Source organism: Ruditapes philippinarum, unplaced genomic scaffold, assembly GCF_026571515.1.
Source record: "Ruditapes philippinarum isolate M1 unplaced genomic scaffold, ASM2657151v2 ctg10577_1_1_1_1, whole genome shotgun sequence".
Lineage (NCBI taxonomy): Eukaryota > Metazoa > Mollusca > Bivalvia > Venerida > Veneridae > Ruditapes > Ruditapes philippinarum.
In genome coordinates, this window is record NW_026863801.1 from 1 (window position 1) to 25611 (window position 25611).

Here is a 25611-nt window from a genome sequence, read left to right on the forward strand (position 1 = left end):
ATTTGCTGTATCAAAATTCGCCGTTTAATACAAATTATAGTCATCCCTCTACTTACATTTAAGTTTACATTCTTCAACTCGAGCTGCATTTAACAAAATTTGCAAAAAACGGCCTTGCCTTGTGTACAGAGTCTAGCAAAGAAAACAAATTTAAGTGAACGGGGTGTAGTAGTTTAATGTACAGGGTTAAGTAGATGTGTACGGTGTCTAGCAGACACATATTTTTTAATGTATAGTCTTTTTTATTATTTTTAATTTGAAATAATCTCATTTCAGACTAAACATGGATAGATTAGAGGACGATAAAGAGGTATTTGGTAAACAATTTAATTTTTAGTGTTTTTGAGCCTAACAGTATAGCTGCGTGTCGTACCATCGAAACCATCAGCTTAATAGTGTCTGTCGGTATTTAAAAGACATGTTGAGGAGTCATCTGATCAAATGGTCCGAATGGGGATATATTTATATATATATACATGTATAACTAACCTACACATAAGACAGGAGGTCGAAAAATGATTAAAAGATTATGCAGGAGTATCATTTTCTACAAAACGGCATTAGCACTGTCTTCTATAAAACAGTTTTAGCCGCCTTATTTAGGCTATAAGTCGACTTAGAAGATACCAATAATAATATGCCGAATAAACAGAAGATACCAAAAATAATATGCCGAATAGACTCTTTAAATGTTTCATATCTCTCTGCACACTATGTACAATTTGGTATGGCATTGTTGAACTAAAAACATAAAATACCCTCATTATCATCATCGTCGTCATCATCATTGAATAGTCATCATAATCATTTTCAGAAAAAGCAGCAGCATAAGCGACAGCATTGTATTTATTAAACAATATCGAAATCACAACTGAGGTCACCCGAGTTTGACTGCAAAAAAAAATATGCTAGACTTTATAGCCAGTAATATAGTATTTCCACAAGATTAACCTAACTAATCAAGGTGGATATTTTACCAAAGCTCATTAACATATGTTTGCTTTTCAATGAAGTCTTAAGACAAGTGAAATAATAACCCAACATAACAAGTTAAGATCAAGTTTAGTTCACAATGCATAACTCGAACATGGTTTGATATTGTTTAAGACAAATTAAAGAATTTGCTGTACATAATGTTCTACCAATATGGAATGAAATTGTGGTCTTTTGAGTTTTACAGTTTTCCATTAACTTATAGTCACGCATAAAAAGTGGTATAGCAGGACGGAAACTGTTTATTGCAATTAATATACATGTTGCGTAACATGTTTACAATTTAATTAAACATTTTTATCCTTCATAAAATTAAAATCATTCACTTCACAATCCCTGCTCCCGACATAAATCGTTTGCTTCATCAGCGCACGTGTATATGCTCTGGTACTGAATTTATTTTGCTTAAAATGACATTCGTTTACCTTCCACACCCCGTACAATCGCTAACAATTTTCCATCTACACCCCGGACACATCCGTGCTAGACTCTGTACACAAGGCAAGACAGTTTTTCGCAAATTTTGTTAAAAGCAGCTCGAGTTGAAGGGTGAAATCTCAAATATAAGAAGAAGGATAACTTAAGTTTGTATTAACGGCGAAATTTGATACAGCAAATGCGTTTTGGGCTTGATTTAGTGGTAAATATCAACATCGTTCACAAATGTCAACAAATACGCTACAATTTATCACCAATTTAATTGCAGACATAAGCAAATACTGCTCTAAAACTAGACATATTTAGCTTCACAATATTGTTTAGTTTGGAAAAATCGACGAAGTTATGATGAAGAAATAAGTTAAAACATTACATTGGGTGTACTCGGTGTGCAGCTTTCTACTTTCGTTTTCGGTGTTTTTAGTGGCTATATCCGGTGGACGCTGTACAACAGTGATTATGTGCCCTTTAATTTAAATCTGAAGAAATATCAATCAGGAAATTGACAGATTCAGTGATGGAGTACACTTACACAACTATTTAAGTATGTCATGAAGGTTCAAGCACATTTCAAAAAATTTCTGTGGCAGATAAAATACCGAACATGTCAATTCTCATAGCTTTATGCTTAAGATCTTTTGTGACAACAAATCGTATCAAATGTCATAAAGACTCGGGATTCTGTACTTTGCAAAATGTCAAATGCGGTTTATTTTAATTAAATTTTATGTAAGCAGTTCAACCAGCTAAAATATATCACTTTCAGTTCTACTTCTTGGATGTATCAGACTGAGTGTTTATGTATAATACGGTTTCACGATCACGGCCACAAGTACAGCTATAAATGTTTGAATTCTGGGTTTATTGACAGTGATGAAACTCTACAATTTAAAACTTGAATACCAAAATTCATTTATATTTAGATACGATCTCCAATTCCTTCTATCTCCAATTTAACATCCGTAGAAGAGTTCTTTCCCGGCAGCCTAATTTTTTATAAATTAAATTAAATTAAAACGACAACAAGACGAATAGAGTAATTTAGGATAAAAATGTATTTGAAAGCGTAGGAGTAGTTTAAATTACATTATTGAAAAGTTTTTTATGTCAGCGTTGTTATATTTTTCTGATCATTTGGGATCATTGATTGTAAAAGATTTAGTATTTAAGACGGTGCTAGGGAGCGTTAGAGATGCTGAACTGTCTCTAGTATTTCATGAACATATTCAATTAAGCTTTGTCTGCGATTTTTGATTTATTTTCATCAAAAAATGGTTCAACTTTTTGATCAGCTTATGGCCAATTAGCAACACTTTGGCATCCATAAAAGGACGCCAACAATAAAAAAAGGTTTTACAAAAATAATATCATTTCTGGGGTTTATTGGGCCTTTTAAATAATAAGTTATGTCTTTTTATCATAATTTCAATAAATAATGCATCATAAACCTTACAATTTTTATTTATTGTCGTCATTTTGTTGTTCTCCACAGAATTAAAAACGTTTTCAGAAAGAAAACGGAAGACATTCTGTAGTTGTATTAAGCATAGAATGAAAATATTGCTTCATTACAGAGTAACGGAAAGAAATGACAAACAAAAGGAAACATTTCCTTGTAATCTCCAGACATTTTATCACCACAGAGACAGTTTACAATAAAAGTTTTATGTCATAACAAAATTAGGGGGCTATATTCATTTGTAGTAAGGAATGAATTTTATCAGAATATTTGTAGAGTGCGTGTTTAGAGACCATTATCAATGCATAGGTGAATTATGCCACAGTAAATATTTCTATTTCTTCACAACATTCGCAAACTATTCGTATACTTAACATTTTCGTTGGTTTTCATTATTTTGCACAACATTTGGTGAAATATTTTATATTCAATGTTTCAGATAACATTGGTAGACTGTTTCAGATTTTAAGATAATATTATCACGTAATTTATAAATTATTTCATCATAAAATTTGGGGGGGGGGAGATATTTTTATAATGATATAGATAATTTCATATTCATTTAAGGCTTTATCGCAGCGTTGTTAGCTTTATTATTGCAAATAATCTTTAAAAATTGTGGCACCCTAGCAACTTTGTAACCATTCAATATAATTTCCATAAAAACGCTATGAATTGAAAAGGTATTTACGTCTATTAATAAAACAACATTTGAGTCAGTTGGTTAGAACAGGTCATATATTGTGCGATGTCCGTGAGGGGTAATTCTGCTGTCTTCTACAAAATTAGTGTCGGCAATTGCGATTTCCATTATGTTTAATGATCCTATAAGGAACCTCCGTACAACACGGTTTTATTAGCAAGAAAATGCATTCCATAAAAACGCTATATATGAATTAAAAAAAGAATTTACGTCTATAAACAAAACAACATTTTATCAAGTTGGTAAGAACAGCTCATATATTGTGCGATGTCCATGAGGGGTAAATTCGCTGTCTTCTAGAAAATTAGTGTTGGCAATTGCGATTTCTACAATGGTTAATGACCTTTTAAGGAACAGCCGTATTGACTTTATTGAATTAGATCAAAGAAAATTATGTTCTCCCATAAAAAAAACGTTTTAGCGTGTTTTTTTTTATTATTTCTGATGTTTATATCTAAACCAAAATACATAATATGGAAAGCGGTATGGGACCCTTCCGCCGTTACTATATAATTCAATGTAAATTTCTAATGACGGAAATCCGCCGTTAGAAATACCCGCTCCGCCATAAGCTATCCACTCCGCCGTACGTAATACTTGTCCGGCCGAAAGATTCCGCCGTTATAATGTATCTCAAATTTAATTTCTACTGACGGAAATCCGCCGTTAAAAAAACCCGCCCCGGCGTTAAAAAATTCCTGCCCGCCGTCAACTATCCACTCCGCCATTATAACTGTCCAAGCGCTTCTCCGTCATAACTCTACTAACTCAACTCATATGTAACTACCAATTCCAACCGTCTTAATTTTCCGATATCAGAGCTACCGTCGCTACATCGAAATTACAACGCCGAATCGCTTGTATGATTTATATGCTACTCTGACGGAAATCAGTTCTATTCTGTTCTAGTATGTATACTGACGGGTTTTTACACCGTCAAACAGTTCGGCCGAATTGTTACTAAAAATAGTCATTTTCCGCTGAAGTGAAGAGATTGGAACTGAATTGAACAGAAACCCGCCGTAAGCTTCATATCCAAAGAGCGGATTTGTGAAATGTTTTCATTGGTCAATGCAAATGTAACTCCCCCTCTTCCGGAACTGCTGTACAACAACAACTACAGAGAGAATTTTGTTTATACTGTTCTTAAAGAATCTTATCGAATTGTCCAGCTTGTAAGTCATTTTGTTATCTTTTATATACTATACCATTGTCTATTTTAGGAGGTGCTGAATTTTGAACAAGACATTTAAGTAAGGACCTTAAAGGTAAATACAAGACTACACAGTGCAATTATTTCAAGTAAACTAAAGATAAACACGACCATAATCGGGTCACAACCATGTACGATAACTGGTTGGTTGCAGCAAGCAGAATTCAAAGTGCTTTATATAAAAGTTAGTTAAAGTTGCAATAGCCTTAGTAAGTTTCCATAATTTGTTGTTGTTTACTGATCGGGGACCATCAAACAGGACTTCACTTTTGAACATTTTTCCATACAGATTTCATAATTTCCAACTCAGAGACCTAATTAAGATTTTGACACAGTACAGCTAGGTTCTTCTCATAACTAACAAACTAGTTTGTTTATTTCTGATTGTATTGACACTTATATCTGAGGCTCATACCATACTTCTAACCCAGTGTTTTTTGCACAAAAATATTTGGTGAAAATCGGCCCCATTCCCCCCTCAAAATAGTATGTTTTTCCCCCTCAAAGCTGAAATTTGCCCCCATAAGATAGTCCCAATCTGCCTGCAATGAATATCATTCTTTTTTTTGCAACTTACTGCCTTAAAATGTTTTATTTTATGGTAGGTAAAGGGAGCTACTCCCGGCGTCCCAACAGTTTAACATGCAACGGGGCGATATTTTACATCCGTATATGAAGAAAAAACGACATATATTTAACTTGTGTTTCAAGAGTTGCTCCCCTTCTCTACAAAATAAAATTATAAATAAACAAAATAAAATTACCCCACCTATTGCATTTTTCCCCCTTCAGAGGGCACCGACCCCATTCCCACAGAACTTAATCTCAAACCCCTTCCAGTATCTCTGAAATTCTACTGTTTAGTTTAGCCAATGAAGTGATTGTTATATGACATCACATGAGAATGAAGTATCCTACAGGATGCAGGTACCTGCTTTAAGATATTTTTGTCTACAATATTCATTTTCACAAATAGTTAATGGTGTATTTACAGGACCTACAAATGTAATAGCAATTTGTATGAAAATTCAAATTACACTAAATTATAAAATATGTAATGTAAATATTTGTTCCTATGCACTGTTTTCATTTGACAGCAGCAGACATGTCTATCAGAAACTAAGCTTTTATGCAGACAAACTGAAGACATCAAAGTCACTTCAAGTAAAAAAATAACAGCTCATGAATGAAAGGTTTGAGAATAGGTTCAATAAAATATTTCTAGTCTCAACAGTGTGTATGGGCTAGTTGTATGGACTCATGTACAGCTAGAAATTTTTGCAGCTAGCCAGTGACTTCCTTATATGAAACACAAGTTTGTAAACTTGTAAATTTCTTTGCCCTTCTTATAATAGGCTTTATGTCCAGCCACAAAGATTAGTAATACAGGTCTATAGTGCTGGTTTTTTCATGACACTTGTAAATATAACAAGGTTAAAATTTCAATACAAATTTAAATAAAGGCATTATTTGCAAGAAGCTTTATTCTGCCCTGTTAGCAATATGTACCAGTGTTTTTTTTTAATTAATTGGGAACAGGCTTTAGCCATTAAAAATTAATTGCTATTTTTTTTAAATTAAAAATGTTGGTGTTTGTTCATACATCTGGGAAAACAACATGATTCATTTGGAAAAGGCCCAATAGCATCTGTTATATAAGGGAAAATCACTGTCTAGAACAGAATTGAGAAACACTGGTTAACATGCAGTATTGCTATAATAGACTACTATTTATTGCTCATGATTTTTAACTATTTTGAATAGGTAAAAGAATGTACTGTGAAAGTTGCAAGTGCCGCAGAGATGGAAAGTTTTGTCTCGAATGTGGGACAAAAACCATTGACGTAGAAACATGCTCAAGTTGTGATGAGCAACTTACATCAGGTCACATGTACTGTGGTAAATGTGGCAAAAAATGCGTACCAGGTATGTTTCATTTTTCATTTGTAAACATTTTTACAAAAGTTGTAAAGGGGCAAAAGCATTTAAGCTATGGCCTGATGATAAAAAAAAATAACCTCAATACATACACTAGATTTTAATATATTTTGGCAGGATTCCTTATTTAGATAAAAATTAATCACATCATAATTGTAATGAACACCAGTTTTCTCCCCCCCCCCTCTCCTCCTCCCAACCCCCACCCCCCTGTCAAACATAATTTTAGGGGGCTATAAAGGAATCATTTTGTCCCATCCTGTCCAAGTATATTAACCTGACACTTTGCCCATGAAAGGAATATCACAATGCAACTCTTTTCATCAAAATCAATAATTCCTTATTGTTAATATGACAGAATTATGCTTCTTTAAGGTCAAATAATTCAATTTTGCCACCTGTAAACTGTAACTGATGAGAACTTGGTTATTTATAATTTTAAGATGGTGTAATTATTGAATTTTCAATGTTTTTTTGTAAAACTTTGTAATTAGTATATGGAAAAATACTAATACCTGGACAAAAATGATATATTAATGTAAAGTTAATGCATTTTTGGGGGCGTCCATTGCTGAGTGGTTAAGATCGTTGACTTTAAAGGGAATCCACTGAGTTTTTTTGGCATAATGGGACTGAAAATATTTTTTCCAGATAAATGTACCATTTGATGTAGGTGTTGACCACGAATCTTTGTGCAAACTTTCAGATCATTCGCGCACTTCGTTTTTCTATAGTAATTATTCCAATTGTAAAGAAATATGACCCAAAATGAAAAGCGCTTAAATGCTTTTCACTCAAATTAGGCTAAGAAAAGCATAAAACTACGATTTTTGATTTATTTTAAGGTAAATTTCTTAACTATCTTTGCATATATTTCTGTTTAAAGCGCCCAAGTTCATTTGAGTAAGAAATTCTAATGTTATGTTTTTTAGGCTTTCAAACCTCAGTGGAGTCCCTTTAAACTACTTGTTCCTAACCACTGTGGGTTCGAATCCCGTTCATGCCTGGAAGGGCACCTAAGGTCTTCCGCCACCAGAAAAGCTGGAACATCGCCATATGACCTATACTGTGTAGGTTTGACATAAAACCCAATCAAACAAACAGATAAACAAACAAATGCATTTGTGTATGTGTGTGTGGGGGGGGTTCAAGTTTCATAATTCTAACAGTTTAAGTTGGTTTTCCTACCTAAAATTATTACTAAAATGGACCAATGTGGCTATAAAGGGGCTATACCTTAATTTTTTATTAAAGATACACTATGCTCAAATTTGATACTAGAAAATATTGATAATTGCTACACCAGGGTCTTTTTTCAAATATAAAATAAACATATTTTTACTTCACACAAGGTAGATATGTTATGTTCAAAGTAGTAAAATCTATAGATATGAAAATAATTACAGTGTGAATAGAAAAAGGTGGCAGTTTTTTTTTAAGAAAAAACATCTTTACTTGACCTGTAAAGGGGGATGAGATATCAAGATGAAACATGGTATGTAGATAGATCTCATTGAGTAGAAATCAAGATGAAACATTGTAGGTAGATAGATATCATTGAGTAGAAATGCAGTGGAAAAGAACCATAACTCTATTAAGCCTCATTTTTGAATTATTTCCCCTTTAAGAAAAATCTTGTCCATAACATAGCTGTAAAACTATAAGAGATATTAACATGAAACTTTGTAGGTGGATATATCTCAATGGGTAGATGTGCAGTGCACAAGAATCATAACTCTGCCTTGCCTAATTATGGAGTTATTGCCCTTGTTTATTTTTACTTTTTGAACTTTGTTTTGGAAATTATAAGATACATCAACATGAAACTTTGTTGGTAGATTGATCTCATTGAGTAAAAGTGCAGTACAAAAAAAACATAACTCTTTTTTGCCCAATGTTTTGATTATCTCCCCTTATTAAAAAATCTTGTCTGGGAAATAACTCTAAAACTACAAAAGATATCAACATGAAACTTTGTAGGTAGATGGATCTCAATGGGTAGATGTGCAGTGCACAAGAACTTGAACACCGCCTTTCCAATTTTTTTAGTAATTGCCCTTTGTTCATTTTTATATTTTGAAGTTGTCCGGAACATAACTCGGAAACCATGAGAGATATCAACAAGAAACTTTGTAGGTTGATAGATCACAGTGATTAGAAGTGCAGTGCAAAGAACAGTAACTCTGCCTTGCCTAATTTTGGAATTATTGAACTTTTAAAATCAACATCAGTTAAGCTTACTTTTTTGTCTTTTTCTGGAGATTTCTTTTTAAAATGATTAATATCTCAAACTGCGTGTTACTGCAGATATTCAAACCTGTTCTTGTTTGTCTTAGTTTTAAATCACTCTTCCCTATCTGTTGTTAACCTTGAAAGGAGGCTATTGGTCTACATAGGGACTCTTTGCGGAGGTGTCATTGAATATAACCTAATTATATAGAGGATATTGAATGAGTGTAGTTTAATACTAAATTTATTGAACAAGTTGAATAAAATCATATTATGGGAGCCTCTGGCGAGCATAATATTGTTTTATTCAACAAGTTCAATAAATTTAGTATTAAATCTACACGAATATAATATTCTATTTATCACATATATAAAATAAAAACAGTAAACTGTTGAAATGAGTAATTTTTCAATGACACGCCCATAATGTAACGCTAACACTGGCGCGTTTTAACGCTATGTTTTTATATAGCACAAATGACGTCATGTCAAAGTGTTATTACACTAGTGTTATATCGTTTTTATTAAATGGCTTTATTACACTCCTGCGCCGCGGTTTATGTGATAATTATGAATATGTAAACTGAATTTAACTAGGAGGATAAAGTGATTAAAACTTATGTTAGTTAATTTCTTCTTATACACTTTTGTAGGTGATACTAAAGAAAAATCTTCAGTGGAGCAGGCAGGACCATCTGGAGTGTCAAGTCATAGAGGTATGGTTATTGGAATTTATTTGCAATTCTGCATATTTAGCTAAATGAGCTTTGTATGCAATGTCTGTGGACAGTCATTCACCGTTGTACATCTCCTGAACAATTTGCTGGTCCAGTACAAAAGTTATATAAAAGGTTCCTGTCTGATGCTTAAGTTGATAACAGGAGCATTTTTTCAGAAACTACAATGCCCAGAGCTTAGATATTTGGCATGTAGAATCATCATTTGATTGTCTACAATAGTTAAAAAAATCATGCCCCTTGGGTCAAAATTAACCAGCCCCCAGGGTTGGAAATATTGTGCATATTGTATCACACTATAGCAACTACTCATTTGAATATGTTACAGTATACATGATTGTTAATAACTTTTATACATGCATTTATGTTGCATAGATTTGCAGACAGATAAAAGAGTAAACACCGCCATAAACTTCCTGAAAAGAAAGTATAGCAAGGGAGATACTAATGTTGTGAGTATATATTTTGCTAATGATTGCAAATTGTTTACAGAAAAACTAAAATTAGTTTTCAAGTAAAAGAAGATTTTGATGCATTGTTAATGCATTGAAACAAGAACCATCCTGTCCTGAAAAGAATAGCTTATCTGGATTGGGGGAAAAAATCAAGCTACTATGATTGCTGCATCATCATCATCATAAAGAAATAAATCTTTCAAACATATTTTCAACATGACATTGGAATAGTTGCTTATCATGATAAGGTGTGGTTTTAAAAAAAGTGGGCTTAATTCTAAAAGCAATAATTTTTTAGTTATCACTTAGTTTTAACTTAGAAGTTTTAACAGACAGGTGTTTATACTGCATGCGATGCTCATGTTATCAGAATCTTCTTTCATCAAAACATTGAGAAGTCCCCAATTGTTTTGTTGTTTTTATTAAATCAGCCAAAAGTGAATAGGTAGGACACTTAATTTGTACTTCAGGGGTAACTGGTTATTTCATTGGGCTAGTAGTGACAATAATTATGTTGAATATTTATTTTCATTGAATCTTATTTTATAAAATGCTGGTATGTCTTCCTTTTTTTTGTAAGATTTTACATCTTTGTCTATGAGTTTTAAACAAAATTTCAGAAAATTTGCTTCATAATGGTGGGTGTGGAGCAGAAGGCTGCAAGGTGCAGCAAGGTCTTCTTGCATGTAGGGGGCAAGTCGACATGTAAAGAATGGAAGGCATTGCTTGTCAGCCTGTTGAACGTTTCTGAAGAGTGCAAGATGCAGTTTTATTCGGAAAAAATATATGGTAATTATTTGCAATCCTTTATAATTGTTACTGTGTATTCTTAAAGTCAATCAATTTATAAACTATTATCTGTGATTAAAGGAGGCATTTTCTTTAATTATAAGAGCCTACCATCATTTATATACTGAAATGTTAGATGCAGATCTATGTATTTAGCTCTACTTTTTGAATAAAAGTGGGGCTAGCTATCTAATCACATTGGTCTTGTGTCAGCATATCTATGTTGTTCAAAGATTTTATGCACTCTATATCATATATTACCAACCACTATTAAATGATATTTGCTTGTAACTGCATAATGAGAGAATGATAGGTTTGCTTTCCAATGCCCAAATCTGTGGTATAGATTTTGAAAGAATAATAATTAAGGGATTTCTTGGTTAAATTTTGGCATGTTACATGATTCTTCAAACAATTGAAGGTAACCATTTAAAATTTAATCTAAGTGATCATAATAACAAAGTACAGCTGCATCAGTACTAAGGGTATAGTACTTAAGTACCAGTACTTGCTAAGTTATGCAGTACCATTACCAGTACCAGTACTAGATTTTAGCTCGGTACTGCAGTACCAGTACTTTTTTAAGGAAGTAATTAAGTATCAGTACTTTTAAATATAGTACTTTTATATATTCATCATATTTTTTATATTAATACACACTGTCAAACAAAAAGAATATACTATGTACATTTACATATTTTAATGATACATTATTTTTTAAATAAATATTAAAAACATATTATGTACATTTACATATTTTAATGATACATTATTTTTAAGTAAGTATTTTCATTTCCAATTGTACACTTCAAATTAAGAAAATACAAACATTATTCAGCAAAAAAGGAATTATTATTTACTTTAAAATTTACTTTAAAAATTAAAGTTACATTTTTAATACTATAATGATACTTATGCTTGTTTTTAATTTTGCATACAATGACATTACTTATAACTATTACAGGTAGAAAATGAACTTAATACATGTCTTTGGAGACATTATTTTTTAGAGGTCATTGTCCAAGGCCCATAACTCTAGCAAAGATTTTAATCTGAAAAATCTGTGTTAAAGATTGTTTGCAATATATGTATCTTCCTAAAGTTCTTGTTTTTGAATTGCAGTTCAAGGTCACTTTCCAAGACCCATTATCAGGCATTATCCAGGCTTTTGTTTGAAGATAATGAAGTGTGATCAAGCACTATTTGTAGTCTTGCATGATAATAATAATAATAAATTAGCTTATGTATATGCCATTATATTTTAACTGTTAAAAATTTGCTTTTTTTTAGAGAATGAACATAAGGCAGACAATGTCAATGATGTTATCATGAAAGCCAGAACAAAAAAAAGAAAAGAAAACCTGTGCTATGTTTTAACTAACATGAGTAAGTGAAAATAGTGTATGTGTACATATAGAGGATATTTGTTTGTTTTGCATGTAAGATTGAAATATATTTCACTGAGTAAACACCAGATGCAATATTTTCACGAGTGGCATAGCAACAAGTGAAATAGAATAGCTGGTGTTCACAAATGAAATATATTTCAATATTATAAGTAAAACAAATAAATTTTCTTTTTATTTCATGCTTTTTTAATTATTTTAAGTATAGTTTACTAATTTTGCTGGGTAACGTCGCGCATATTCCTATTTTATGTCATCACATCATGACGTCACATCATCAATTTTGAAATACGTGTATAGTGCTGTGAAATCTTTCTAATTTTGTTACATTTTTAACATGATAAATGATGACATCAATTTTCTTTCCTTAAAGAAGGAATATTTACGTATGACTGCTTTTATTTTTGTCTGTAATTCCATTTAGTTATAATATTCTTTTCATGCACATTCAGATATAGTCCGGCTGCAGTGAAAATGATATTTTATAATAATAATCATCTGATATATTATAGTAAAACACTAGAAAGCATGAAATAAGTATGACTTCATTACATTGAAAGTACTTTTTAGCTTAACTATACAAAGTATATTGAGAGCTGTCCTACCTGCCTCCATGTCTGTGTCCGCGTCCAGATTTCAGTTTAAAGTTTTGGTGAATTAAAATATTTTTCACTATTACTTTTTCATTTTTTAAGGTATCAACTTCAAATATATGTTTCTTGAATTTTCCTTTAAAAATTTTGTTTTTTTTTACTGTCACTTCTTTATTTCTTAAGGTATCAACTTCATACTTCAAATATATGTTTCTTATTATTAACCACCTCTTATGTGACAAGGTTCATAGCTCGAGCACCAACATTGCAAGAATTATCTCCCCATAAACATAGATTTTTTAATTGAAAATGTTAATTTTTCCTATAACTTCTTTAGTTTTAAAGGTATCTACCTCAAACTGTAAATACCTATTCCCTATCATAAATTACATCTTATGTGAAAAGCTTCATAACAACACAAGCATTTTTCAGATTAATCTCTCTTTGAATTTAGGATTTTCTTTAAGAAATATTATAACTTCTTTACTTTTTAAGGTATGTACTTAAAACTTCATATATATATCTTATCATTACTCACATGTTGTGTGACAAGGTTCATAACTTTAGCATGACTATTTCCAGAATTATTCCCCCTTGAACTTGGAATTTATGTAAACAAATGTTATATTTTTACTGTAACTTAATACGTAATATTACATAATTGATTTTGTTTTCCTTACTGTGTCCAGTGACAGCTCTTGTTTATAATCATATAATAGATTTATGCTTGAACACTTGATTATATAAAATGATTTGTCTATATGCGCTTGAATTTGCATGTGGCTTGTGTACCAAACAGATGAACATTGTGTTTTTTATACAGAACAGAAACAAGGGATGACATAAAACTTTCATTTGAATTAAGTTGATATGGAAAAAAGAAAGATTGCCATTCCAGTTTGAAAGCACTTAAAAAATATTAAATATGTTTGTAAGTTTTTATATATAATCATCAAAAGGAAAAAGAAAATGTTGAATCTGGTACAATTTATTTATTTGTTTTTTATTTTTTTAACCTTTTTTGCTTCAAATATGGGACATACACAAAATTTAAATTCTTCAATTGCTTTCACTGAAACAAAGTGTGAACTTATATATTATATTTATCATGGTTAGAGAAATCCCAGCTTCAAGTTAAATTTAAAAATCTGAAAAGAGTGGAGAAAGAGACAACAGAAAAGGTCTATATTGTATTAAATATTTATATGAGTTTGGATGGAATGGTTAAAAATTGGACATAATAAGTGAAAATAAGTAATTATAAAAATAAATTAATAGGCATTAAACTTTTTATGTGATATAACTTGTAAATACATTTGTATAATTCTACAACACATTTATAAAATGTGCATTTGCAATAATTATGTAAAGAGAAGGTATTTCATCTTTGTGTCATTGGAATTGATTGAAAGAAGACACATTCTATTATTTAAGAAAACATTATGCCTATTTTGCCTACCATCCAATCTTTGTTTGAAAGATGTTTGCAATTATTTGATTTATAATACACCAAGTATTATGTTTATCTTTATGTTACATGCTTTGTTAGTTTATTTGTTCTGTAGAAGGAAGGGTTGTTCATTTAAAAGTTCAATACATTTCAAGTGATTTACAAAGGTTTGAAAAAATAAAAAAGACAAACAACACAAGTGCAAAATATTCAAAAATATGTGTTGTATATTGATCTGTTAAAAATACTTCTAGCATGTACACAATTATCCACTTGATGTATATGACAAAAAATATACATAAATATAAGACTTGTATAAATATAAGACTTCATCGAATAATAAAATACTTCCTCTGGTGTTTCTCTATGACACTTTAGATTTCTGATATTTTACATTAATTAACTTTGTTAACTTGATAATTATTGGAATTTTAAATATCTGACACATTGAAAGGTAGGCTTGAACAAAATATCCTACATAAGTAATTTTAAATTGTAATAAATGTGATTTCTAGGTACCTCTATAAAAATGTCATTAAACATACCATGATATCTTATGCTACAACTTTTCTGAATTATGGTATAGAACAGAACAGAAACTTTGTCTCTTCGTTTAAGCATAAAAAGCTCATCACCATATTATATATACAATTCTAACATGACCCGCAATTTTCCCTATTGAACATAGAAGAACAGAAAGTGTGTGTTATTATGCAACAGATGCACAGTTTGACGTTCTATATTTAGACATGTGACGTCATCATTATACACGTGACGTAACCACTAAAAATCCGACGCGCTGAAAATAAGTACGGAAACAAGTCAGGCGCAATTTCGCTTAACTATCAAGTACGGCAACATTTATTTGTTGATGTCGTGTTAGAATCGAAATAATATATCAAAATCAGTGATTTTATTGCTTGATAACATCACTGTTTGTCGTTCGGATGCGCATCATTATATCACTCGGGCTACGCACTCGTGATATAATTCCTCGCATCCGAACTCCAAACAGTGATGTTATTGAGCTATAGAATCACTGTTTGGGATATATTATTTCTTAAATAAAACATATAATACATTAATGACACATGACATGAACATATTTGGTTGCAAAATAATATTTTATGTTGTGTTAGAATGTTTAATGAAAGCTATATATTTCTATTGATAACTTTCTATAAATTTTTATTAAATTGTTTCATAACATTTAGCTTTATACCCTTTACAACTTATGCTTCATTGACATTTCCTATTTAATTTGTTGCGGTAGCTGTGAGTTTAAATTAAAGTATTTAAGGTATTAACATTTAAATGCCATTTAGAGTGATGCAGTTCATAGGGACAGTAATACTACATTAGAATATGATATTTAGGCTTAACTGTACTTAATACTAAGTGGCTTCACTTTAGTGTTTCAAATCAATCAATTGGGAATATTGATTTCATGAATTTGCTTTCAAATAAAAATTGTGGTTGAAATAAAGGTATTGCATGACCATATTATATCATTGTTAAATGTAAAAATGTTACTGTTATCATGATATTGAATGTGTTCAGGTATGAAGTTTCATTGTTAAGCTTTTAGATTTTAGCTCACCTGTCTTAAAGTGACATGGTGAGCTTTGGTGATCGTTGTTCATCTGGCATTCATTCTTAAACTTTTACTTTAAATGAGTTCCATTGGTGGTCACCTTTAAAAATTGTTCAAAGAATTTATTTCCATGAAAACTGATTGCCATGGCAACTGAAAGAAAAATTAAAAAAAAATCTTCTTTTAAAAAACTCAAATAGCTATAGCTTAAATATTAAGCATGAAACTTTTTATAGTGAGTGTCTACTAAGTTTGTTCAAATTAAAGCCCTGGGGTCAAAATTGACCCCATCCTAGGGTGTCATTGATTATCCATATTATATGTTATTTTGGTTTTGGAGTGATATATGTGGATATATTACCTGTTAAGATTTTATATCACCCGAGCCGTTAGGCCGAGGGGTGATATTTATCTGGCAGGTAATTATATCCACATATATCACTCCAAAACCAAAAATAATAATTTTATTACCCTTCCCCCTGCCGAGTTTAGACAATTTTTTTAAAAAAAAATCGTTGCTGTTTAAATGAAACGTCGAAATAAGATTCCTTTTTAGGGTACCTCTTCGTCACAACATGACGTCCACATAAATACAGGACGTATTTTTTTCCCGTACCTAACGAATGTAAACAGGAGAAAAGGAGTAGTGTATTGAACGCACTTTTTTGTAATTAATATCAAGCTTTCACAAGGTCATATTTGTTTTCGATACTGATGGTAATATGTATCATTACTCTACTTTGGTAAATATTTATCATTTGACAGTTAAAAAGTGCTTTTAAATCGGAATTTACACCGCGTAAAATCGAAACCGTATGCGCATCACCTCAGCGCATGTTGTTTACAACGTTGGGTACCCGTCTGGCTCGGTTAAATCAATTTCTTTCTGGTGATCAATATCCAATCAAAAAGGCGGAAAAAATCTGGAAGGGTAATAAATGTTTATATTAAAAACTTAAAAAATCTTTCTTTTAAAAACCCAAATAGCTAAAGCTTTGATATTAGGCATGAAACATCTTCTAGTGAGTGTCTACCATTTTGTTCATATAAAAGCCCTGGGGTAGAAATTTGTCCTGTCCCTGAGGGTCATTGATTATCCTTATATAGTCTTATTAAAAACTTGAAAAAATCTTCTAAAACTCCAAATAGCTAGAGCTTAGATATTAAGCATGAAACATCTTCTAATGGGTGTTTGTTTGTTCATATAAAAGCTGTGGGGTTAACATTGGTCCCGTTGGAGGGGGCTTATTGATTTTCCTTACATTAAGTAAAAACAAACCAAAAAGGTTCTTTTTAAAAAACCCAAAGTGATAGAGCTTAGATATTTGGCATGAAACATCTTCTAGTGAGTGTCTGCCAATTTAATAGAAAAAAAACCTGTGGTAAAAATTCACCCCTCCCAGGGGCTCATTGATTTTCCTTATATGCATATATAGTAAAAGACAAACAAAAAATCTTCTTTAAAAGACCAAAATAAACAAGTATTCTGACTCAGGTGAGTGATTTAGGGCCATCATAGCCCCCTAGTTTAATTGCTTATTGTTACGAGTTCTGATTATTTCCATATATTTATTTGAAATATTAGTTATTTTTGAAAAAGGAAATGGCATAATAAAAATCTGGTATGTTATTGATACATTTAAAAGATGTTATTGCTGCTGTATGCAAATAAACTTAAAGCAAACAAACAATCAGTAAAATCAATTTCAAAGCTGTACAATTGAAATTATTTCATTATTTGTGATTAAAAATATATAATCAAATGAAGTAAAATGGGTTTACATGTATATGAAGTGTTGTCATTCAGAGCTTCATAAAATAATTAATAAACCTATATGTTTTTTATTGTACTGAATATTTCTGAAAATGGAGATTAAAATATTACTCAAGTGTTGTTCAAGAAAAAAATCTTAAGAAAGTGTAATGATAAAACTGAATTTCAAATTTGCAGGAGGATGGAAAAAAAGTAGTTGATCTGACAAAAGATGATGGTAGAAAAGAGGTAATAAGCTAAACTTTGGCTAAGAAAATAAAGTTTAAAGGTTTACACTGAAAAGTATTTCTGCAACTTTTCCAAATTTGATAAAAGATGTAATACTTTTCTACAGAAAAGCTCAGTAGAGCTCTATAAAGTAACATTATACTCATCTAGTAATTGTCAAATCCAACTTAATTGACTATAATATTTAAAAAGATTGACTGTTATAATGGTGATGATTGACTGTTGATGATGATGAGCAACATAAATTATTATAAAATGTTTGCAATAAAGTGTAAATCTGTTTGCTTCACTCTTTATATTTTACTTAGGTAGTTTCTGAAGGATATTTAGAGTAATTTACTTGGTTTTGAATGATATCATGACAAAATGTAAACTTATTTGGACTTTCTTCTGTTCACTCACTATTTACAGTTTGGATATGTGAAATGTCACTTTAAAATCTTTCAGGTTAAAGGAGCTAAAGGAAGGAATGACATTGCAGAAGATAAGGTAGAAGAAGATGATAATGAAGAAGAATTGCCTGAAATACCAAGTTTAAGAAAGGTATAATTTTGATATTGAATCTGTGTTTGCATGAGCATATGAGGAAACTATTCATACTTGGCCAATGTCATTAATTTATGGAAAGGATACATACTTGGACACAACACAGCAAGTGTGTCTAGACAGACCTGTTAAAATTAAAGGAAGAAAAAATGATTTTTAGCTTGACTATTCGTAGAATAATCGACCCATTTGTCGGCGTCCCTGTACTTAAGTTTTTGGCGTGCAAGCTGGTATCTCCATAACTACTCAAGGGAATGGATTGAAACTTCACACACTTGTTCTCTGTGATTATTTAAAATGATTGGCACAAGTCCCATAACTCTGATATGCTTTTCTGCATAATTATGCCCCTTTTTCTACATAGAAAATCTTGGTAAAGTTTTTGCCTTCAAGCTGGTATCTCCATACCTACTAAAGGGAATGGATTGAAACTAAACACACTTGTTCTCTGTGATTATCTAATATGATTGGCATAAGCCAAATAACTCTGATTTCCTTTTTGCATAATTATGCCCCTTTTTCTACTTAGAAATTCTTGGTTAAGCAAATATGTTTTACTACTTAAGGGTTTGTGCCTTTTAGTTTTATGAACAATTTTATGGATTTTATAATAATAAAGCAGTGATTAACTTGATAAAACATCTTAATAACAAGCCTTTGTACCTTTTTGGACAATTTTCTGTATTTATATAGGTAAGCATTATTATCTATTTGTTTGCTTTTATAAAGAGTAAAAAATTTGATTGCATTTTTCTCACAATAACTGTAAACTTCTAAGACTTTGTTAACAATATCTATTCCTTCCATAACTGAGTTCGCTTTGTTGAAAATTTTTTACTGGCAAGAAAATGGATCTTGTTTTATATATATATTTTTCACATGAAAAATTAAGAATATTCTGTGCATTTTGTCAGTGAATATGTCTCACTTTTAGGCCCAGCATTTTCAATAAACTGTTCAAACTATCTTAATCAGTCTAGGTTATTTCTATAAATAAAGGATAACACCTAATAAAATAAGATATCTGTTCTTTCCACAAATATCCAAGAAAAAAAGCTCAGAAGAGCAACATTAAAATCTTGCAGGTGAAAGATGTTGATGTTAGTGAAGAAGAAGATGAGGATGGAGAAGGAGGAATCCATGCATCACCAGCTTTAAGAAAGGTATGATATTGATATGAAATGCTATGTCCACACTTGTAGGAGGATTTTTGGGAGCATTTAATGTTGTTTGTCAATCTTGATTTTAAAAGTAACTGCTGTCACTCTGTAAAAAGTTCAATCTGCTATGAAACTATAAAAAATGTTACAATACTAACGAAACTTGGCACAAATGTTGCCTGGACTATAGCCTTTGTAACAGCATACTCAAACTTAAAAATTCTCCAAATTGCCGAAAATCATTATTCCATCAAAACTGATTTCAAAGTGGTCACTTTTTTAACAACATTTAGCAAGCTCAAAACTGTGTTAAGGTATCTTAGGCCTCAAATGAGGGGGATGTGTGAAAAGCCGTCAAAACATGTCTATATGGGGTAAAGGTTCTTAATGACCAACCCCTCTTAAAAGATTTTGGGTATATTTGTCTTGTACAGCATCAGGGTGTTTGTTAGTCTATTCTTAGACCATACCTTGTCTGACATGTAACTAGAGAACATTTTAGTTAACAATCTTCAGATTTTTTAGGTTGGTCATGTCTGGACTAGATTGGGCAGAAATAATAGTTTAGATTAATGTGGTTAAGATTGTTGACTCCTGCCCCTCACTTCATATGGTTTGAACCATACCAGACAGGGACTTTGGATTCATCTGGCTAACATGCAGAATGTCTATGGTTCTGCTTGGGTGCATGCTCATGATTGAAAAATGCATTGAGAGACCACTAGTAGCCATACAACTTAAACTGTGTTGGTGTGAAGTAAATTTTCAACCCCAAAAAATATTGTTATATTGTTTGCATGTCATATTTCTCAAATATTTATTGCTTCTTTTTCCTGTGACCCATAGGTGTTCTATTTCTTTTAAGGTAACTCCTTTTTATATGCCCGAAAGAATTTCGGGCATATTTTGTTATACCCCCTGGCGTCCGTCCGTCCGTCCGTACGTCCGTCCGTCTGTTAGCAATTTGGTTTCCGGAGCATAACTTAAGTTCCATTTGACCCACAGTATTCAAACTTCATAGGATAATTGCCCATATTGGGTATAAGACCCCTATTGATTTTGGGGTCACAAGGTCAAAGTCACTATTAGCTAAATACTGAAAATGGTTTCCGGAGCATAACTTAAGTTCCATTTGACCCACAGTATTCAAACTTCATAGGATGATTGTCCACATTGGGTAGAAGACCCCTATTGATTTTGGGGTCACAAGGTCAAAGGTCAAGGTCACTATTAGCTAAATACTGAAAATGGTTTCCGGAGCATAACTTAAGTTCCATTTGACCCACAGTATTCAAACTTCATAGGATGATTGTCCATATTGGGTAGAAGACCCCTATTGATTTTGGGGTCACAAGGTCAAAGGTCAAGGTCACCATTAGCTTAATACTGAAAATGGTTTCCGGAGCATAACCTAAGTTCCATTTGGCCCACAGTATTCAAACTTCATAGGATGATTGTTCATATTGGGTAGAAGACCGCTATTGATTTTTGGGGTCACAAGGTCAAAGATCAAGGGATTACTATCACCTATAAACTGGAAACAGTTTTCGCTCAATAACTCAAGTATTAATTGAACTACAGCTGTAAGATTTTATATGATTAACAGCTTTATACCCCTGACATCTTGGTGTCCATCCATTGTAGCATTTTTACTTACATGATAACAACTTGATGGTGGTGCTTTGAAAACAGCAACTGTATATATACATGAATGTTCTTCAGCTATAAAGGAGGATTGCTTTTTGAAGGAGGTAATACTGTATTTAATTCCCATGTCTTCCTCACTAAAAGAAAGAGTACTTTCAGGCATATAATGCTCCGCCTAGCGGTGCTCTTGTTACAGTATGTATTTGTAATAGCAAAACTTTAAAGGCAAAAGAACATTGATTAAACTGAGTATGCACTCTCTTTCAATATTAGTCCATTCTTCAAACAATTATATTGGAAGATATATTATTCAAGAGATAAGCTCTATAAATTTATTTTAAGTTATAAAATTATCTATGTATATTGTCACCAAATGTGTTTAACTTTAATTATGACCGTCTTACTTTGATTAAAAAGTATTGCTGTTCATAAAAGAAGAAAAAACATTATTTCAAGGAAAAGACATAAAAAAGGAGTAGAATACTAATTGAATATTGCAGGTGACAGGAGAAAGAGCATTAAATGATTATGAAGAAGATGATGAGGAAAGTTTGCCTGAGATAGCAAATTTAAGAAAGGTATGATATTCATTTTTATGGCTACAGTGATGTTGGGGCTGTCCTCTGCAGATATTCTTGTTTTTTAGGTTTCTTTTTTTTTGTTGCAATTTGTCTGGCATATGTCCATCTGTAAACATTTACTTTAAATGATATTTACTCATAAACCACTTGCCCCTCACCACTGTGGGTTTGAATTCCGACAGTGACTTTGGATTCTTTCCTCTAAGGAAGCTATCCAGCTAGCTTATGGAAGGTCAGTGGTTTTTGATCAGGTGCCTGTTCATGCCTGAAAAAATACACAGAAGGGTACTTGAGGTCTTTATCCACCAGTAAAGCTAGAACATCGCAACAAACTTTACAGGAATGTTCCTGGGATGGTAAATTTTAAAAATTGTTCAAAGAATTGAATTACATGCAGAACTCTGATTGCAACAAAAAGAAAAAAAAATGAAAGAAATCATATTTGGTGTGTAGGTCGGTCATGTGTGGTAGATAAACCTTGTAGACTGGTCAGAACTTGAGGAATTTCCATGAGGAATTGCATACATAATTTACAAACATTTGCCACTTCTTTTTGTACCAAAGCCTTGAATCATTTACCATTTAGTTGAAAATTACAATGACAAAGAAAGAAACACAATTGTGCCATTTTATTTAAGCATAATAGAATCTATCATTGGGTTAGATAGAGGATAGGGAAATCCCAACCCGAGGGTGATCGGTTCGATCGGGAACGAGCCTTGGCGAGTTCCCGATGGAACCGATTGCCCGAGAGTTGGGATTTCCCTATCCTCTATCTTACCCAATGGTTGATTATTTTTCTCACTCACCTGAACACACAAATATCAGTGAATCTACTTGCTACGCCCATTACAACGTACCTAGTTTTGAAAAGGGGGCGGGGCTTAGGCGCCTGACTTTCTATGATTAAAAAGCATTATGTACGTCCGCAAAAAATTCTTCTGACCAAGTTTATGTGTGAAAATTTAATGAAAATAAATTCATATGAGACCCCTCATGAAAAAGCAAGGTTATCATGATGAAACACATCGATATTAAAAACGGAAAGTGCCATAATATAAGTGTTTATAAGGAATTCAGTCCATACTTCAATGGTTGACAAAAAAGCGTTTACCGTTTGCAAATATTTTTCTACTTGTTCGGTTATTTTGGCCGAATATTCAATTAAAATATATCAAAATGAGATTCGTCATCAAAAAGCATCGTTATCATAACAAAAAACATGAATGTTTTTCAGGCAAAGTGTCATAATATCCGATTTTACGAAGAACGTTTCGATATTTTAAAGTGTGCTATTTTTAGTAACAGATCGTTATTGGAAAGGGCGGATCTAGGTAGAGTAGGACTCATTGCAGTGTGAAAGTTAATATCAATCTATTTTGATTCCGTAGACAATTTAATAGATAGAATAGATAAGCTTACAAATTTTAAATACATTTTGACCTTTTGACGTTTAATTTTTGTTAAAATAGGAGTGAATCGCGTATTATTTAGAACTGCTGCACGTTGAGTGTGAGATAAGCCCATGTGAGATAAGATTTTCCAACACCGCTATTTTTAGTAACATTTAAGGATTTTTCTATCTGGTTAGTGAGAAAAATAATTCCTTTTCTATTGCAGCATGTACTTTGAAATGATGTTCTAGTTCAACTTTCAGAAAAACTCATGTACAATTTTTACTTAAAAAGTCAGAGAACATTGATTAAACTGAGTATGCATCCACCTTTATTGTCAGTCCATCCTTGAAACAGTGATATTGGGACAAGCTTTTGCATTTTGTTACTAAAAATGTTTACTTTTATACTGCTAGTACATGAACTTACATTTTTGCTAAGATTTAGTTTAAAAATTGAGCTTGTAATATTAAAATTCTTAATGACTGTTATGACACCACTCAATATTGTGCTCTTTGTATCATAATCATTTCAATATCACAATACTAAAAAGCTTCAGTCAAATCATTTGTGTATGGAAATAAGGGGGATATATTTTTAGTAATTTTACTTGATTTAACCTTATAGAGGAGGCGGGAAAACATTGTTGAGGATAGAGAAGATTTGGAGGCAGATATCACTGTAGAAGATCAGGATGATGAGGTAGATTATTGTTATATAGAGGATTGTTTGTTTTTATACAAACATTTGAATAGTAAAAAAATGCACTACAGTCTAACTTGAGCTAACAATCATTTGCAAATCACTTTGTCATGTTGATTTCCTCTGAGACATTCCCTATATAAATTGCTGCATATAGCAGTCAGTTGCTGTCCAAGGCCATCAGCCACAAGAATAGGACTTTCCTGTGGCCAGGTTTAATACAAACAGTGGTAAACATCAACTTGATTACATGAAACATAAAGTGACAAAACAAAAATCGCTATGATGCCCATCATTAATTGCTGTTGTTTGTTAAGACTTACTGGATTGTAACGCAACGAGAATGACTATTATAACTTGTCCCTTTAAATTAATGTAGATTGACCACTGAGATTTGACCAACAGGTGTGTTTAAATTGGCTTGATTATAGAAAAAATGCTTTAAGCTTTTAGTGTGTACTTCTCACTTACATTCGAATACTTGTTTTTCATTTCAAGTTTTTGGACTGAAATGAAATGTGTGCACAATTTAATGTAATGATTCATTTAAATGCAAGTACTTATTGAAACAAATACTTTTAAAGAATTTTTTCTTTTAGATGGAAGACAGCAGTTTAGAAATGCAGCTTTATATACAGGTACCAATAGGATATATTTTATATTGACAACTCAAATTCTTTATTACATATTGTCCTAGCATAAATGTAAATAACTTTATCTTGTTAACTTTATGAATTTAAATTTTGTTTATCATATCTTAAAAAACTTTTTTAAATTTATTTCAACATTATGTAATTGGTAACTCAAATTTCGAATAAATTTGATGAATTAACAGTGTCTTGATGTAAGAGCAATTTATTCTATTAATATTGAAAATATCGTTTTTCAACTAAAGATTAATATAGTGAACAGCCTTGAAACCGAATGTGATAAAATGATATAATTCTATATTTTATTAATATGAGTTTTATAGCCGATATGTATAATTGATGAAATCTGATGTAATATTGTAATACTTGTAAGTCTATGTTAAAGTCATGATGAAACCAAAAATGCTGTGATTGAACAAAAAAGTATCTCTTTTAATAGTAGAGTATTTGAGTTCTCATTATATGATCTTTTGTTATGTAGAGGCAGAACAGACTGCAGGAAAGAAAAGTTGTAAGTATGTCCATTCTCATTAACATCATTAGTACCTTATGGATTAAATAGGGAGGAATTTCTAGAAATATAGTTGTAGTTAAAGCAAATATAGAATACATAGACATAAAATGTTTGTATAACATGCATTGACCTTTGAGCAGATGACCCTAAATTAAATAGGGGTAATTTACTGGCCAAAACCAAAGCATCAATTAAGTTTGAGAGCTGAAGGTCCATTGATTGTTCAGTTAGTGGTCAGTTACAAAATTGGCATACAATGAGACCAGGTAAACAAGGTCAAAGTTTGGGCCAGAAAGGTCTTGACATCTGATAAGGTCATATTTTGTATTTCTAAACAAACATTACAAACACCACAAACATAAACAGTTTTAACTGATGAAACACTTGGCAAATAAAACACAATCAGTAACATTTTAAT

The 25611-nt window shown here is 31.7% G+C and overlaps 1 protein-coding gene across 1 annotated transcript in view; it reads left to right on the forward strand.

Moving 5' to 3' along the window:
- The first annotated feature begins 283 nt into the window (after nucleotides 1-283).
- Nucleotides 284-25611, forward strand: part of LOC132723364 (glutamic acid-rich protein-like) — a 31097-nt gene continuing 5769 nt past the window's right edge. The window contains exons 1-11 of the mRNA XM_060708062.1: nucleotides 284-317; nucleotides 6571-6732; nucleotides 9627-9689; nucleotides 10086-10162; nucleotides 17949-17999; nucleotides 18447-18542; nucleotides 19631-19708; nucleotides 21853-21930; nucleotides 23955-24029; nucleotides 24629-24667; nucleotides 25161-25190. Of these exons, the coding sequence (XP_060564045.1) occupies nucleotides 284-317; nucleotides 6571-6732; nucleotides 9627-9689; nucleotides 10086-10162; nucleotides 17949-17999; nucleotides 18447-18542; nucleotides 19631-19708; nucleotides 21853-21930; nucleotides 23955-24029; nucleotides 24629-24667; nucleotides 25161-25190 (783 nt within the window). The remainder of the gene's footprint in view (nucleotides 318-6570; nucleotides 6733-9626; nucleotides 9690-10085; nucleotides 10163-17948; nucleotides 18000-18446; nucleotides 18543-19630; nucleotides 19709-21852; nucleotides 21931-23954; nucleotides 24030-24628; nucleotides 24668-25160; nucleotides 25191-25611) is intronic.